The 14,471-nt window shown below is 40.5% G+C and overlaps 2 protein-coding genes across 5 annotated transcripts in view; one reads left to right on the top strand and one right to left on the bottom strand.

Annotated features, from left to right (window-relative positions):
- Window positions 1-12,605, top strand: part of FBXL2 (F-box and leucine rich repeat protein 2) — a 60,853-nt gene extending 48,248 nt beyond the window's left edge. The window contains exon 16 of one of the 2 annotated variants that reach the window (XR_002137030.2): window positions 12,503-12,605. The gene's annotated coding sequence lies outside the window, so the exon portion shown is untranslated. Of the gene's footprint in view, window positions 1-4,480; window positions 4,605-12,502 lie in introns of those variants that run through there. The other variant, XR_002137033.2, reaches the window with a different exon arrangement.
- UBP1 (upstream binding protein 1) overlaps window positions 1-14,471 on the bottom strand; it is a 50,660-nt gene that overhangs the window by 3,689 nt on the left and 32,500 nt on the right. For all 3 annotated transcript variants that reach the window (XM_019727720.2, XM_074312708.1, XM_019727722.2), the window contains 7 exons: window positions 9,986-10,089; window positions 8,703-8,757; window positions 8,349-8,442; window positions 5,594-5,684; window positions 4,707-4,825; window positions 2,225-2,367; window positions 1,490-1,541 (listed from right to left, as the gene is read on the bottom strand). In XM_019727720.2, coding sequence (XP_019583279.2) covers window positions 1,490-1,541; window positions 2,225-2,367; window positions 4,707-4,825; window positions 5,594-5,684; window positions 8,349-8,442; window positions 8,703-8,757; window positions 9,986-10,089 — 658 coding nt within the window. The remainder of the gene's footprint in view (window positions 1-1,489; window positions 1,542-2,224; window positions 2,368-4,706; window positions 4,826-5,593; window positions 5,685-8,348; window positions 8,443-8,702; window positions 8,758-9,985; window positions 10,090-14,471) is intronic.

Here is a 14,471-nt window from a genome sequence, read left to right as displayed (position 1 = left end):
AGCATCTTTTCTAACCACAATGGCATGAAACTAGAAATCAACTATAGGAAGAAAACTAAAAAACAAACAAACACGAGAAGGCTAAACAACATTCTAATAAACCAATGGGTCAAAGAGAAAATAAACAAGAAATCAAAAACTACCTCGAAACAGAGGAAAATGAGAACATAACTTTTCAAAATTCATGGGATGCAGCTTTTAAAAGCAGTTTTAAGGGGTTAGTTCATAGCTATACCAGCCTACCTCAAGAAAAATCCCAAATAAACAATCTACTTCTACACCTAAAGGAACTAGAAGAACAAACAAAACCCAAAGCAAAAATTCCTCCTTGATCTAAGCCTGTAATTGGAACGCACTTGAGCCCTGTCCAAGCCTCTCTTTTCACTTCTCTCATGAAATGACTCAACAATTTCCATGGCACTGATATGGGAAAGGCTTCCAAATTTATATCTCAAGCCCAGGCCTTTCCTGCCTGCCTGAGACAGGTCTCATTAACTGCCAATTTTACACTTCTACGCATCTAAAATGGAATTCTTAACTGATTTTCCCCCAACCATACCTACCAGGTCCTCTCTACCAGGACCACAGTCTGCTCAGTTGCTCTTCTAAGAGTCACAACCATTCCTCCCTCAAATATGGCGCCCAGCAGGCATTACCTCTCACCTAGATGACACCTCCTGCCTCCAGTTTTGCCACTTTCTTACCTGTCTCCACAGAGTTGCAAGAGTGAAAGAAAAATCTAATCACATTACTCCTTTGTTTAAACAGCTTCACTGACTTCCCAATACGTTTCAAATAAAACCTAAACTACCTTCATCACCAGGTCCCTCACACCAGACCTGCCTCTTGCTCTGACTCCATCTTGCTCTGCTTACCCCTCACACTCTGCATGGCAGCTGCGTGGCTCTTGCCAGCCTCCAAAGCAGCCAAGGTCTTTCCTTCACACACAGCCCCACACCGCCTTGGGATACTCCCACATGGTCAGCTCCTCCTTCCTCAAGTCTCAGCATTAATGACACCTCCTCAGAGAAGCCTTGCCCAATAGCTTCACATCCCCCTAGCCAGGTCCCCCTTATCCATAAACACTCCATCCACACTTTCCCATTCCTTCATGCACTTAAAATATTTGTAAGTATGGGCATCTGTTGGCCAAGTCTGGTTTGCTTTCCTCACTAGAGTAGGAGCGCCATGGAATCTGTTTTGTTCAAGACCTTTCTAGCACCCAAATCATGGTGTCTAACACAAGGTACGTAGTAAAACATTGGCTGAATGAATTGAAATTTTTTTCCTAGGACTGACTCCTCTTACTGGCTAGTTAACTTCTACTACAACCATGAGAAATAGTCTCTTGATTCATTTTCCAAACTCTCTTAAAATTCGTACAGCCACCCTTTTCAAAAGCAAGCACACAAGATGACGGCTGGTTATAGGCACACACTATTTTTTCATGACTCCAGCATTTCAAAGCACATGCACATATTCAAAGTACCTTTTACTGTAGAGAATAAAAAACAACTCTCGTCTTGAAAGTTCTGAACCATCTAGAAGGAGAAAGAAGATTATAATTAAGGTCCAGTGGTTCCTTAACTGATTGTAAAAGATTAAAATTAGTAGTTAAAAGAAAATGTCATCTATATACTGCAGCACAAATACAGGACCCAAGGGCCAAAATGGTAACTCATGAACGCAGTGTGAAGTATTAGGCTGGTGCAAAAGTAACTGTGGTTTTTGCAATTATTTTTAACCTTTTAAACCAGTTACTTTTGCACCAACCTAATAGTAAAAATTTACACCTGCTGCATTAGCAGCAGTGCCTGTTCAGGATGGTCCCTGAGAGATCTGGTCAACCACTCATCTGACCCACTGCGTCCTGTGTGTAACGACTAACGAAACGTCACTGCCTAAGTGCTCTTCTATTATTATATGCTTGTCATGAAACACTGGGGGAAAATTGTACTTTTTACTGTTTTTTAAAATTTGTCATCAAATAGCGGGCAAAAGGAAAACACCTTCAAATGCCTCTGTAGATAAAAAGGGGCCAATGCTCCACTACCTGGAAGTCCCCCTAGTGAGTGTCTGAATTAAAATTATAAATTCTGATCCCCAACTCTTTGAAAATGATTCCCATGAGTACTTGCAAACGAGGTCACAGAATTGTTCTCTAGTTCTTCAATGACATATGAAAGTATATACCAGTGTGAATGGGAAATGCAGTTAGAGTTACCTGATCACTAACAAGAATGTGGATACCAGTGGGACCCTGTCTGTAAACCTGGTTAATTTGGTGAAAAGGAATATTAAACACCAACGCAAGTTTTCGAGCAACTTCTGAGGCAACCATTTCTTCCAGGTAGATTGCATGATAAACTGAAATAAAAAAATAAGAACAGCATTTTAGCAGTAATCTTTAATCTGTTTTCTACCTGGATCTATAGGAAGATCATACCTTTCAAAGTAACTGAAAAATGTGTATACACAGGGTGCCAAAAAAATGTATACACATTTTAAGAAAGGAAAAAACTATTAAAATTATAATACTCAATATATACCAATAACAAAAGATGACTACAAGTCATGTATATACCTTTTTTTTGGCACCCCTGGTATATATAAAAAATAACTAGTATTTTTTCTATTATCCATCTGAAATACATTATTTATGCTCACACATATAATTTAATAAACATTAACAGTAGTCTCTGTACAAAGGTATCTGAGGTATTAATTTTTCTTAAAGGTAAACAGGAATTGACTGCAAATGGGCACAGGGGATCTTTCTGGAGTAATGGAACTAAAACTGGATTTAGTTTGTGGTAATGGCTATAAAACTGTAAATTTACTAAAATATTACTGAATTGTACACTTACAATGGGAGGATTTTATGGTATATAAATTATACCCGAAGCAAGCTGTTTTCAAAAATAGTATTTCTCGCAATATATTAAGAAAACTCTAAAAAGGTCATAGTTTTTGCTTCAGTAATTCCATGACTGGGGATTTATCCTAAGGAATAAAAGCTGCCTCTCCCCCCTTCCTCCCCGCAAAGAATTGGAAACAGTATAAAAGATAGCTCATGAAAAGCTCCAATGAATCCTGCTGCTACTTTACAGAAAAATCGCAGGTGCAACCCCCAGTATCCTGAGTCTCTGGACCGTGTAACTGAGCAGCAGCCATGTCTGCACAGCGCCAGGCACATCCCAGGGAGTCCGACTGTGGCAGGTCCAAGCCAGACCCTGATCGGGAATCTGAGTGCTAGAACTCTGCTTTCCCAAACAAAGGTTTGTTCCTGTGTGCATATGAATCTAGAAACCGTTGCTAATTATACATTACGAGAAGCTCAGAACTGGGAACTATAATTAGGGTAAGATTTAGAGATGATCCAGAGCAGCGTCGCCAAACTACAGCCTGTGTGAGCCTAACCCTGCCCTCCATTTGTTCTTTCAAAATCAAATGATACCAGAACATGGCCACCCCCATCACCTCCATACTGTCTGTGGTGGTCTGGGCACCACAGTGGTAGCGCTGGGAGGGAACGAGACCACGGTCTACAAAGTCGAGAGATTTACTACCTGGCCTTTAACAGAAACAGTTTGCTGACCCTGACCTAGGGTTCAGTTCGCCAATACTCCCACACACACCTCCACAAAAACTCATGATTGAGGATATACCTTTCAGCATGTGACAGTTGTGACCACATGTAAATAACATAGGAAATCTTGACACCATACATGGAGAGCTCCTTTAGAATTTTTAGCCTCTAAGACTAAAACTTGGTATATTTAGTCTTAAAATTCACAGCTTTTGAAGTCAAAATGACACCAAATGGAAAAGCTCACAACAGTGATGCTTCCCCTGGGATTTTATAGTAAAATTCAAACAACAAAGTACTTTTCAGAGCTCTACCCAGTATTACAGCAAATACTGCCTTTTTTAATTCCAGAACACATTTTTCTCTGAAAAGCTGAATGTGTTGCACTTATTTTCTCTGAATTTGAGAAGGGGGAGAAATTACCACACACCCAGTTGACAAATGAGAAAACATATGCGTTAAAAAAAAGAAATGCTTGCTTTTTCCCCCAAGGACTGTATTTTCGAGGCGGGGAGGGGGCCGGAGTTTTCTCTCTGTCCTAGTCCAGCTCTCTATTATACACGTAAGGAGAACCAGCAGGAGGATGGAGCCCTCAGTACTCAGATGGATAACGACACAGTCTGTTCCCAGGGACGCGGCCCAGACTCACCAAAGCTCAGTGCTGGCTTGATGCCTAAGACAAATCCACACACCTAGCACCGATACACAGATGCGTCTTTACACATGTGACATTTCACGTTTTCTCCCCCAGTCAGTAAAATGGATAAAAAGAAAAGAAAAACCCACTTGCTGTCTTGCCAAGCTGCCCATGTTACATTCGTCACTGAATCTGAGATTTTTTAAAAAGCCAGCAAAACCCCAAAGCATTCAAGCTCGTCTTTTGCTTGTTAGGTATTTCTGGCCATACACGGCCATATGAAAAAGGAGATCCAAGTGTGGCTGAAAGAACTGAGGAAGCCCGCTCTGTGCTTCTCGAGGACTTGGCCCTGGAGCTCACTGCGTTCAGGACTCCTGCCTCAGCACTCGGCAGTGCTAACACGACAAGTCCTTCAAAGCCCAGTGAGGTCTGTGCCGTGTCTGCCTCAGTGTCAGAAAGGGAGACGCCCTCGGTACCCACCGTAAGGTGTCCCACTGCCATTCTCGCCTCCGTTGCCTGCAGCCTGCTGCCGCCCTGGCAGCAGTGTGCTGCTCGGCTGCTCCTGGCACACGTAGATGGTTAGGCGGGGCCTAACCGACCTGCAATCAGAAGATGCCACTCATGAGCCGAGGAGAGAAAGCTGCCTCGCCACATGTACACATGACAACTACAGGAATCTAAGTTCTATTTCCTCATGAGAACTTTACAACGTTATTTCATTATACAAAATAATTTACTAATAAAAATATAAAAACACACACCTCACACCAACTATTACAGGTGGTCTAATCTGATGATCCAGACTCTAAACCATTGAGATGGTCTGTCAGGTGCTGGTAAATTTAAGTTTCAAGATTAAGTCAGCAATTTAAAATCAGTAAGGTTTAATTTTAATGGAATTCTCACACAAGCCTAAGAATAGCAATGATAGTGAATGGATCTTAAAAGCCAGCACAGTTTACGGTTCTTTCATTTTAGTTTACAATTAGAAGTTGACATTTTAAATAACTTTTCAGTAGTAGTCATATGACCTTGAAAACCATAGATTCTGTAGAGCTCACCTAAATGAGAAGTTTGTTTTCTTGGCAACAACCCCAGTCGTCTTCAAGAACTCAGTACTGCCCATGTGCATGTCTACCAGTCTTACAGTCTACCTCTGCCCTCATCAGTGCCTGCATCATATCTGGGCCTGCCCTGAGGGTGTACACAAAACAGTCTTCTCGTGAGCACGACGCTGCCAGTGTTGCCCAGCGCACGCAGGCACACGCCAACCTAGCGTGGAAATACATTCTGCCCAAATTCCCCACACAAACAAAGGGACAGTCTGATTTCAAGCAAAACAGTTCCTTTTAAACACAGTATTTTACCTTGACTTCAGTGAATTATAGAGCCGAATTCCATCAGCTGCACCACAAATTTGTACTAAATCTTCCTTTGTCAGTTTTAATAAGTCGGCACCTGGAAAACAGCAAACAGAGATTCTTCTAAGAAGTGGGAAAAGAACTAGCAGGACTAGCTGCTTTACGACATCTGTCTCCACACAGCTCAATGTTCTTCAAAAGCATCACAGGTCTCCTGTGTATACACATACACGAAACACACACACACACTCTCTCTCTCTCTCTCTCTCTCTCCCCGCCCTTTCTCTCAGAGCCGACAAAAATGCCTGGTCTTCCATGTCCTGTATCAAGATGAGGCTAAGAAGCCCAAAGGCTGGTAGATGAGATCACCAAGCAGGGCCTATAGCATTGTCTGTTCTAATGGAGGATTTCACCATCTGTGATATTTTTGCTGTGCTGTGGCTATGTGAATAAATAGGATACTGACCCCCGATAATTTACCTTGAGATCACCCAGACCCATCTTTTACTTTGTAGAAAGAGGAAACGGAAGTCCCGAGTTTTGGGGACTTGCCCAAAGTCGTATGAGTTGGTAGGAGAGCTAAACAGACCTCTTTTCCACAACGTGCAATGTAAAGTCAAACATTCTGTGTAACATAACTGTCACAGCAGCTAGCTTTAACACAGAAACACAGCAGAAAATTGCATATTATACCTTAAGATTTCCCCCCGTAAATACTTGGTGTCAATGACATGGTATCTAGGATTTACTGTAAAATACAACAGAAAAGCAGGGGAGGGAGTGGTAGGAAGACTGACCAAAGGCTGGTCATTTCTGAAGCTGGGGATGGTTACATGGGCGTTCATCATACTCCTCTCGACTTTTTATGTTTGAATGAGTCCATAATCTTTTGTTTCACCCTCTTGTCAACACTCAAGTTGTAGTTTATTGTGAAAATTGAGATGCCCTCTGAGATTCAGGCATGAGTTCCATATGATAACTAACAATCTAAAAAAGTAACAAGATAATGGGGTTACCTTTCTATTTTTGAGGGCTTGAATGTGAGAGCTTAATAGCTTTTGTAGTTTGTAAAAGAAAGACCAGAGACGCACACTGCACGCCTATGAGGCACGAGCAGTTAGACGATGACAGGCTGTCATCGCTCTACAGGGGTGGGCTCCATGCCTCTGGAAACAGGGCTCACGGGTGACCAGAGACTTGCGTGTGCACCTCCTTGAGCCCTCCACAGAGCGGGGCAGATACTCTGTGCACAGCCCTTTCTGAAACGCGGATGCCCAAGAGGCTCAGGGCACAAAGCCGCACTCTCATCCTCCATTCTACTGTTGGGAAGCCACAGGGTAAAGGCAAGAAGCAAATCATGTGATCACTGGGCACGGTGAAAAGCGCTTAAGTCTCCAGATGGAAACATGTATTCGTCTAATGTAAGAGGCATAACCTCAGTTCCAACAGTCAGAGCTTTTTGTATGCATTTAGATTCTTCATCTGCCTTCCTTATGAGGGTTTAAAATGCGTTACCCTGACCAACACACTGAAATTTTTAAATTTCCAGTTTTTCACAGATAAGAGGTTTTACTTAATCATATAGAAAAGTGGCTGGGAGCACATGACTTTCATCCAGTACTTTAATTTTAAAGAGACAAAGAACCACATGGGGAACGACTGATCATCGCACAAGCACTGCAATAAATGGCTGACATAATAGGCAACTATGTTGTTTCTGAAATCAAGCTTTCCTCCAGGCCAGGTATGTCCACATACGTTCTGTCCTCTGAAAAGGCTGAAGCTGCGTTTTTATGCCCCCACGGCCCTGTGGCAAAGGACAGCTGACTGCCACTTTGCTGCGGGCCAGCATTTCTCAGGATGTGTTTGGACAGGACAAGTTAGTAAGTGTTCCTTAGGAAAAGGGCCTAAGGGCCAAATACGTTTGGGAAGTGCTGCCCTCGCCCACCTGGTATATCTATTACTGTTCCTCTAAACAGATGTCCTTTTGCACCACCTGGAGAAGCACTGCTTAGTCCCTTTTAAAATTCCATCTAAATACTCTCTTGGCTTACTATGTAAGAAAAAACTTACACTTAAGTATTATAAAAACCATACCCAAGTACATTCATAGGTCACATATTGTATGATTCTGTTTATATAATGTTCTTGAAATGACAGAATCAGAGAGAGAGAGAACAGATGAATGGTTGCCAGGGATTAGGGATGGCGGTTGGAGGGTAGGGAAATGGTGGTTGCATGAGGGAAATCGTTGTGGTGATGGTGTAATTCTGTATCTTAACTTCGATGGTGGTTATACGGATCTATATATGTGACAAAATGACACAGACTATATTCATGCATTGCACCAATGTCAATTTCCTGATTTTGCTACTGTACTATAATTATGTCAGCGAAGGGGACCCTGGAACTTCTCTGTACTATCTTTGCAACAAACTGTAAAGCAAAAATCATTTCAAAATAAAGTTAATAAAATAAAAAGATTGCATAGCACTATTTACATCTATACAAAGATGAGGGCACACAGAACGGTAGATTGTACCGTGTTTCCTGATTTTAATAGTGTACAATAGGTATGCAAGATGTTAGCCCTGGGGGAAACTGGGTGATAGGTACATACGACTTCCCTGTACATGTCTCAACAACTTCTTATAAATCTATAATTACTTCAAATTTAAAAAAATTAAGGTTAATGAAAGTAGAGACAAACAAGCAAACAAAACATGTGCGTGTACACACACACACACACACACAAACATACCTGAAAAATTGGAAAACAGTCTTGTGTAGGAAGAGAATCTGTTTTTGAGCAACCACTGTTGTGTTTCCTGGGTCGTGGCTGAAGGCTGAAGTTGCTGTTTACAAAGAAAATGAACATAAATAGAAGAAGCCATTCAACCTTACCAAAAAAAAAAACACCCCAAGTCACTGGCATGTTATAAAGAACAACACTGAAACAAAACACAGAAATCCTCCAAGTTTGAAGTAAAACAACACCCACAAAGAGCACAGGTCTGACTACTCAGTGACCCAAACAATGACTCACGTCCCCATCAGAGCCTGAAAAATGCAGGATCCTGAAAGCATCTGGCAGTTTTAGGAAAAAGATACTTACTTCACTAGAGGTCTGTGGAACTCCATCTCCCTGATGATTTGGGGAAGAAGAATTGCTAGGGAGAAGGAAGTAAACAAAGATTTTATATATATTTATTTCAAAATCAAGACATTAAAGGCTATTTAGGTCAATTTAAAATAACACTGTGACAGCAATGTAAAGCGGCAGTAAGAAAGCTGGCACAACTGTCAGGGAGTGAGAAGGATGAGATTAAGACTCAGAAGACTGTTTAATTTGTGCCTCTTTTTTCTCCATCTGTTCCAGTAACAAATTCCAGTTTTATGAAACAAAAAGTCTCCAATTATCTCTAGGGTGACAGGAAAATGAAGGACACTCATTCATTTTAGTTAGGGAAAAAACATGAGAAATCAAGAAAGATAAAACAATAGAAAATAACTGCAAAAAACCCCTAAGAAAAAAATGAGCTATAAGAAATGGTACAGTAATTCTAAGACAAAATCGAAAATGACCTCTTTAATACATTTATCCATGATTAAACAGGGTGAAATTCAAGAGAAGAAACTAGTAGCACTGTGCTTCTGTTTCTAAGGTAAAATGAAGATGAAAAACAAGAGGAGGGATGGGGCCACCTCCCTGGTCCTAGGCTTCCAGTCTGACCTACTTGGCACTAGTTCTTCAGCAAAGCTCCCGCCCCAAAATGGCAAGCCCCCTGGGGACCCCTGCTGCATCTTCAGGGTGCCCGACATGCAGTTCCTGCTCCCACATGGAGCTCACTAGACTCTCAGTGGCACATCAAGGCCAGATAACAGAATAAACAAAGTTGATCATTCCTATTTCTGAAACCACAGTAAGTCCTTAGAAACTGAAAGCTCTTCCTTTAAGATGAAGACTTACTTAAAAAAAAAAAAAAAATGTGTATCTATTGAGAGGAAGAAGAAATAGAGCAGAAACTAACCCTTGTTCGATATGGTGAGCATTAAGGACAAATGTACTTTATAATAAATGCAATCTTAATATACTCAAGTCACAGTTTCACCTCAGTAACTCACTGTCCATGAACCCCATTAATGTTCTTTTTATCTCACAAAGAACAGATCTTGAAAATGCCCCCTTTTCTACAATTTCATAGTTCCGAATATGTCTGGCACAAGGGACTAGGAGCAAACAGGTGAAGCAAAGATGATTTTCTTCTGAAACTGAGGAGGCTACTTCCCATTGCTATATACTTCAGCTATAGAAGACGCTGTAAATGGACAGAAAGGGCGATACAGGAGTCATGAGCTTCTGTCAGCTGCAGGCACACACTTCCACAGACCACATACCTGTCTGGGACACTGCAGGTGCTCTGCTGTGGGGAGGTGAAAGTGGGCGCTGTGGAAGGACTGTTATTCACATAGGCTGTGGGGCTATCAGGCCATGGAGAACACTAAGGACAGAAACAAAAATAAATTAATGATATGCTTTGAAAGGATGTGGAAGAAATAATTTTGGATTTCACTCTCTAGTCTGGCCAAAGGCAGGATTATAAAACACAAGATACCTGACACTCATCAAGCAACCTCATAGAAACATCAAATTTACTTGTGTGTGGCAAGGAAAAAATTTACCTGCTGTGTGCATCTAGACACTGATTAATCTTACAGAAGACCTGAAGTGATGATAGCAGCAAAATCTGTGAAGGCATTTTAAATGTATACTTATGTACAATATGTTTTCAAGAACTTTCACCTCCCTCTTTATCATTTCTCGAATAAGTGCCTATCAAGGTTTAAGAATAGCAGAGGCAAGAAAGGATTCAAAGCAGCATCTGCATCACATGACACTGGGACAGCGGCTCTGTCCTACCTAGCGCTCCTTTTGCCCTCACCAGAATCCTTCTGCTTCCTTGATTTCTCTAAGATTAATAATCCCCAAGGAAGACGAGACAGGCCCAACACTGAAATACATCACCTATGTACGAGGATGGTACTGCCTATATCTATCTACCTATCTACATATGTTTACTATTTACTTATTCTGGAAGGTGCATGGTGAAAAACATTTTTTCTGCCCTAGGCGCAATTCTGACCAAAGAATAGATCAAGGATAAAATATACAAAGGCACACTGACTTACAATTAGGAGAAGCGAAAAAAGCCAAAGTCAAAAGCATGCTGAGCTGGCCAGGGTGGTGTCAAGTGGACGTCTTCAAACCTGAGCTGTGGAGGGATCCATTTCACCCCACCGGTATTATTCCTAAGACTAATGTGCCTGACAATGCCCTTGGTTTCAAGGGTCCCCTTTCATAATCACTTTTTACCCATTTTACACAAAAATCAAAAGGACTTTGAAGACCTGGCTGAAAGAAAAATAAACATATCTAAATCAAGTTTCTCTTATCTATGAAAAATATCTGAAATTTAAATTCAACCCTGTCTCATAATTCAAGACGCATTTCCAATAACATTTCTACTTTTATGTTTATAATTGGTTGTTTTAATAAATTGGTACTAATAATACATTTTAAATTTCTAAACTAAGAGACTTATGGTCAAAGGAAATTTTAAAAATTAAATTTCTATTTATATAAGTTTGTTGTAAGAATTAAGGTGATCATTAAAAGATTTTTAGGCATAAAAGTATATAATATTAGGATAAAAGTATTTAAGGAGAATGGAAGAGAAAACAAGATCAAGAAGGAAGAGCAGAATAAAAATCTGAACTTAACTAAAGAGCTCAATCATGAACTTTATAAAAATGGTGGGTTTCAAATTGCTGTGGTAGAGTCCACAGAATATACTTCAAAAAGTAACATAAGAGTTTTATTTTAAATCATAAATGGAACTATTCACTCTGCCAGAAATTGTCTCCTGTACGATTATTTAAATTTATGATGAAAATTTTCAGATGTCAACCTAAAAATGTGCAAGGGAGTACATTCTTTTTAAAAAATCCTTTTGAGTGTAGAAATGTCAAGACTACTAGTAGGAAAGAGCTAAGAGACTGTCAAACACTCTGAGGGCAGAAACCAAGTTTCTCCAATGATTACAGGAGCTTACAGCCCATCAGAAGCATGGATACAGGGAAAATAAAGTAAAACAGAAATCCTGAACCTTAATATTCTTTACAAGTACCCATTACATATCCCCTCAAAAACAGGGAAAATGACTACGGACTTATTGTTTCAACTACTACCAACTTTCAAAAAAGAAATCTAATCTGGCTAGACAGCACTGCTAAACTTACTGCATGGCGTACCGATTTCACTATAATTTTACACAATGCTGCCCATTCTTTTACAACTAGTGCTGTTGTTTTACTTCATCTTACAAAATAGTACCTCCTCAGCTTATACACTTCGAGGAACCCAAGACCCTGTGAGCCAACTGGCAGATTGAATAACATATGGGTGTCACACGCTCATGGTCATCTCTGCTACCTGGAAGATTTTCCTGCTACACCATCCTCCCCAAATAAAAAATACTAAGCAGCATAACGTGCACATCTAAATAACATAAACCTTTTAATATCAAGCCCCGCCAGGTTTGCTTTGGTAATTACTATCCACTGTCTACTGAGGAAATGAAGTTTCAAGTTAGTATGGCAGAACAGTACGATAGAGAAACATACCTATTTTATTTTTACACATCTAGACGCTTTTAGCAGTAGAGAAGTAGGGCTGTTAATAGTTGACATCTACAACTTGCCCAGTAAATATGAGGCTTGATTCAATGGATACTAGAAAACTAGTGTTCAGTGAAAACTGGTTCTATTGGGGGGCTCTACTTTTAGAAAAGAATGGATTCCAAGTTCTTAAATGGTCAGGCTGAACGCCAAGACCTGCCTGTCTGTGTTTTACAGGTTTCTCTGGCAATCTTAACCCAGGAGGGTAAAGGCTTATCAAGGAATAGTTTCATAATGCTGCTTCTACCTTGTCATTCTTCCCTGTCTTTCAAAGAAAGCACTGGTGCAGCAGTGCCTGTGTTCCTGAAGACATTTTGTTATCCATCATGGCCCTGGTGCTACCTGGTCTGGACTCCTAGTCACGGTGTTTGTATACTGTGAACAAAGTACCTTCTCAGGAAGATGAGAAAATGATGAACTATCTTAGACTGTAGGAGTTGGCGACCCTGCTTTGAGCCAATAAAGTACAGTTCAGAGGCAAAGAAAGACCAACAGACACACTAGGGTCTTGGTGCGTAGCAGCTCTCAGGAGCCAGTAACAGTGCCTCTATTCAACGTGGGACCATTTCACATGGCATCTTCTGACACGTAAGTCTGGGCATCCTGCTCTACTGAAAGCCAACTGTAACTACCCAACAATGGCAAGAAATGTATGCCTTCCCCTGCAGGCACTTGGAAGTATATGAAATGCTGCAGACTCTCTTTTTGAGGGGATTAATCTGTACCTTGCTTTTTTTCAACAGGTTTCCAAAAGGAGCTCTAACCACCCTTAGAAGTATCTCAAACAAACCAAATGCAGCCCGGGGGAGCAAGCCACGCGCATCAGGAAGATGTGAAATCCCAGGCCAATGAACTGCTGACGTTTTGCATACTTTAGACTTGAGTTAAGAATCATTAATAATTTACCAATAATTCTTCCAGCTTCAGATTAGCTCTGAGCTTCAACAGAGTTCTTTAATTTATGAATTATCAGAACCCCTTCCTTTTAATCAGTTAAATAGTTTTTAATAAGAGGGGGAAAGTGAATTGAGTTACCAAGGTTTCACCAAAGAAGTTTACTAAGAGCCACTTGTGAGTTTTCAGCTGGGAAACCAAAAGAGGATACACACAAAATCGGAGGGGCGGGCGTTTGGGGAAGGAGTATACAGTTGTTGCATACAACTTTTGATTTGCATCTAAAAAGCCCAGTTAAAGAAAATGCAACATGTGGGCTCCCCATCCATCAGATGAGTACATTTTCAGTTTTATTACATAGAGAAGCATTTAAAATATTTTCACTCATAGGCTACAGATAATTACAGACACATGTTTAAGAGCGAAAATTCCATTTCTGGCACCTTCATAGTACAAAGAGTGCAATGATGACTAGAGCAGCCATTACAGAGATGATGACATACATAAAAAATTATTTAATGCTCTCTGTTTACATTTACTGTGGGTATATAGCTGATCTGGCCTGTTAGATGAAGAGTTGTGTCATAAAGATCTGCTATACTTAAGCTGACAAAGCTCATAATCAACCCAAAATCCCGGGCCTGAGTGTAGCAAGGTGCACTATTTTGGCCTGAAGCATAAAGTCACAATGCAGGTGCCAGGAGGAAACACTAATGCAAAGTTTTTTTTTCCTACCAGTGCTGCCAAACAGGCTTTTAAAAGCACAGACAGACACACATTTTTATACTACATGCAGGGAAATGTGACACAAAGTATTGCATATATTAATGTCAAGCTTACTGCCATCATTTCTTTAAATATCCATGAAATTTTCTTATCAGTTATACACATGAGGAAGCAAAACCTTTTTTAATTACACAAAAATTATAACTATTTTACTAAAGAAAGTATTTTCAATTAATTTCCATGAACTTGGAAGAGGTGTGTGTGCAAAGGAGAGGGGGAGGGAGGGAGGGAGGGAAGGAAGGAGGGAGGGAGGGAACACATTTCTGAGTGTTGTTTTCCCTCCAAAACCACCCAATATGGTCAACTTTGTTTTAAAGTGTTAGATTTAGGAAATTTTCCTCAGTGAGGAACAAACAGAAAGCAGGAAGTCTAAACAAAAGCAGATTAAATCAAGACAAGGACATCAAAAACAAATTTGGCTTTACTTTTTGGTGGAAGTAGGTCCTATATCTAACACTGCACAAGG

Source organism: Rhinolophus sinicus, linkage group LG10 (assembly GCF_036562045.2).
Source record: "Rhinolophus sinicus isolate RSC01 linkage group LG10, ASM3656204v1, whole genome shotgun sequence".
Lineage (NCBI taxonomy): Eukaryota > Metazoa > Chordata > Mammalia > Chiroptera > Rhinolophidae > Rhinolophus > Rhinolophus sinicus.
This window is presented reverse-complemented; position numbering and strand designations above follow the sequence as displayed.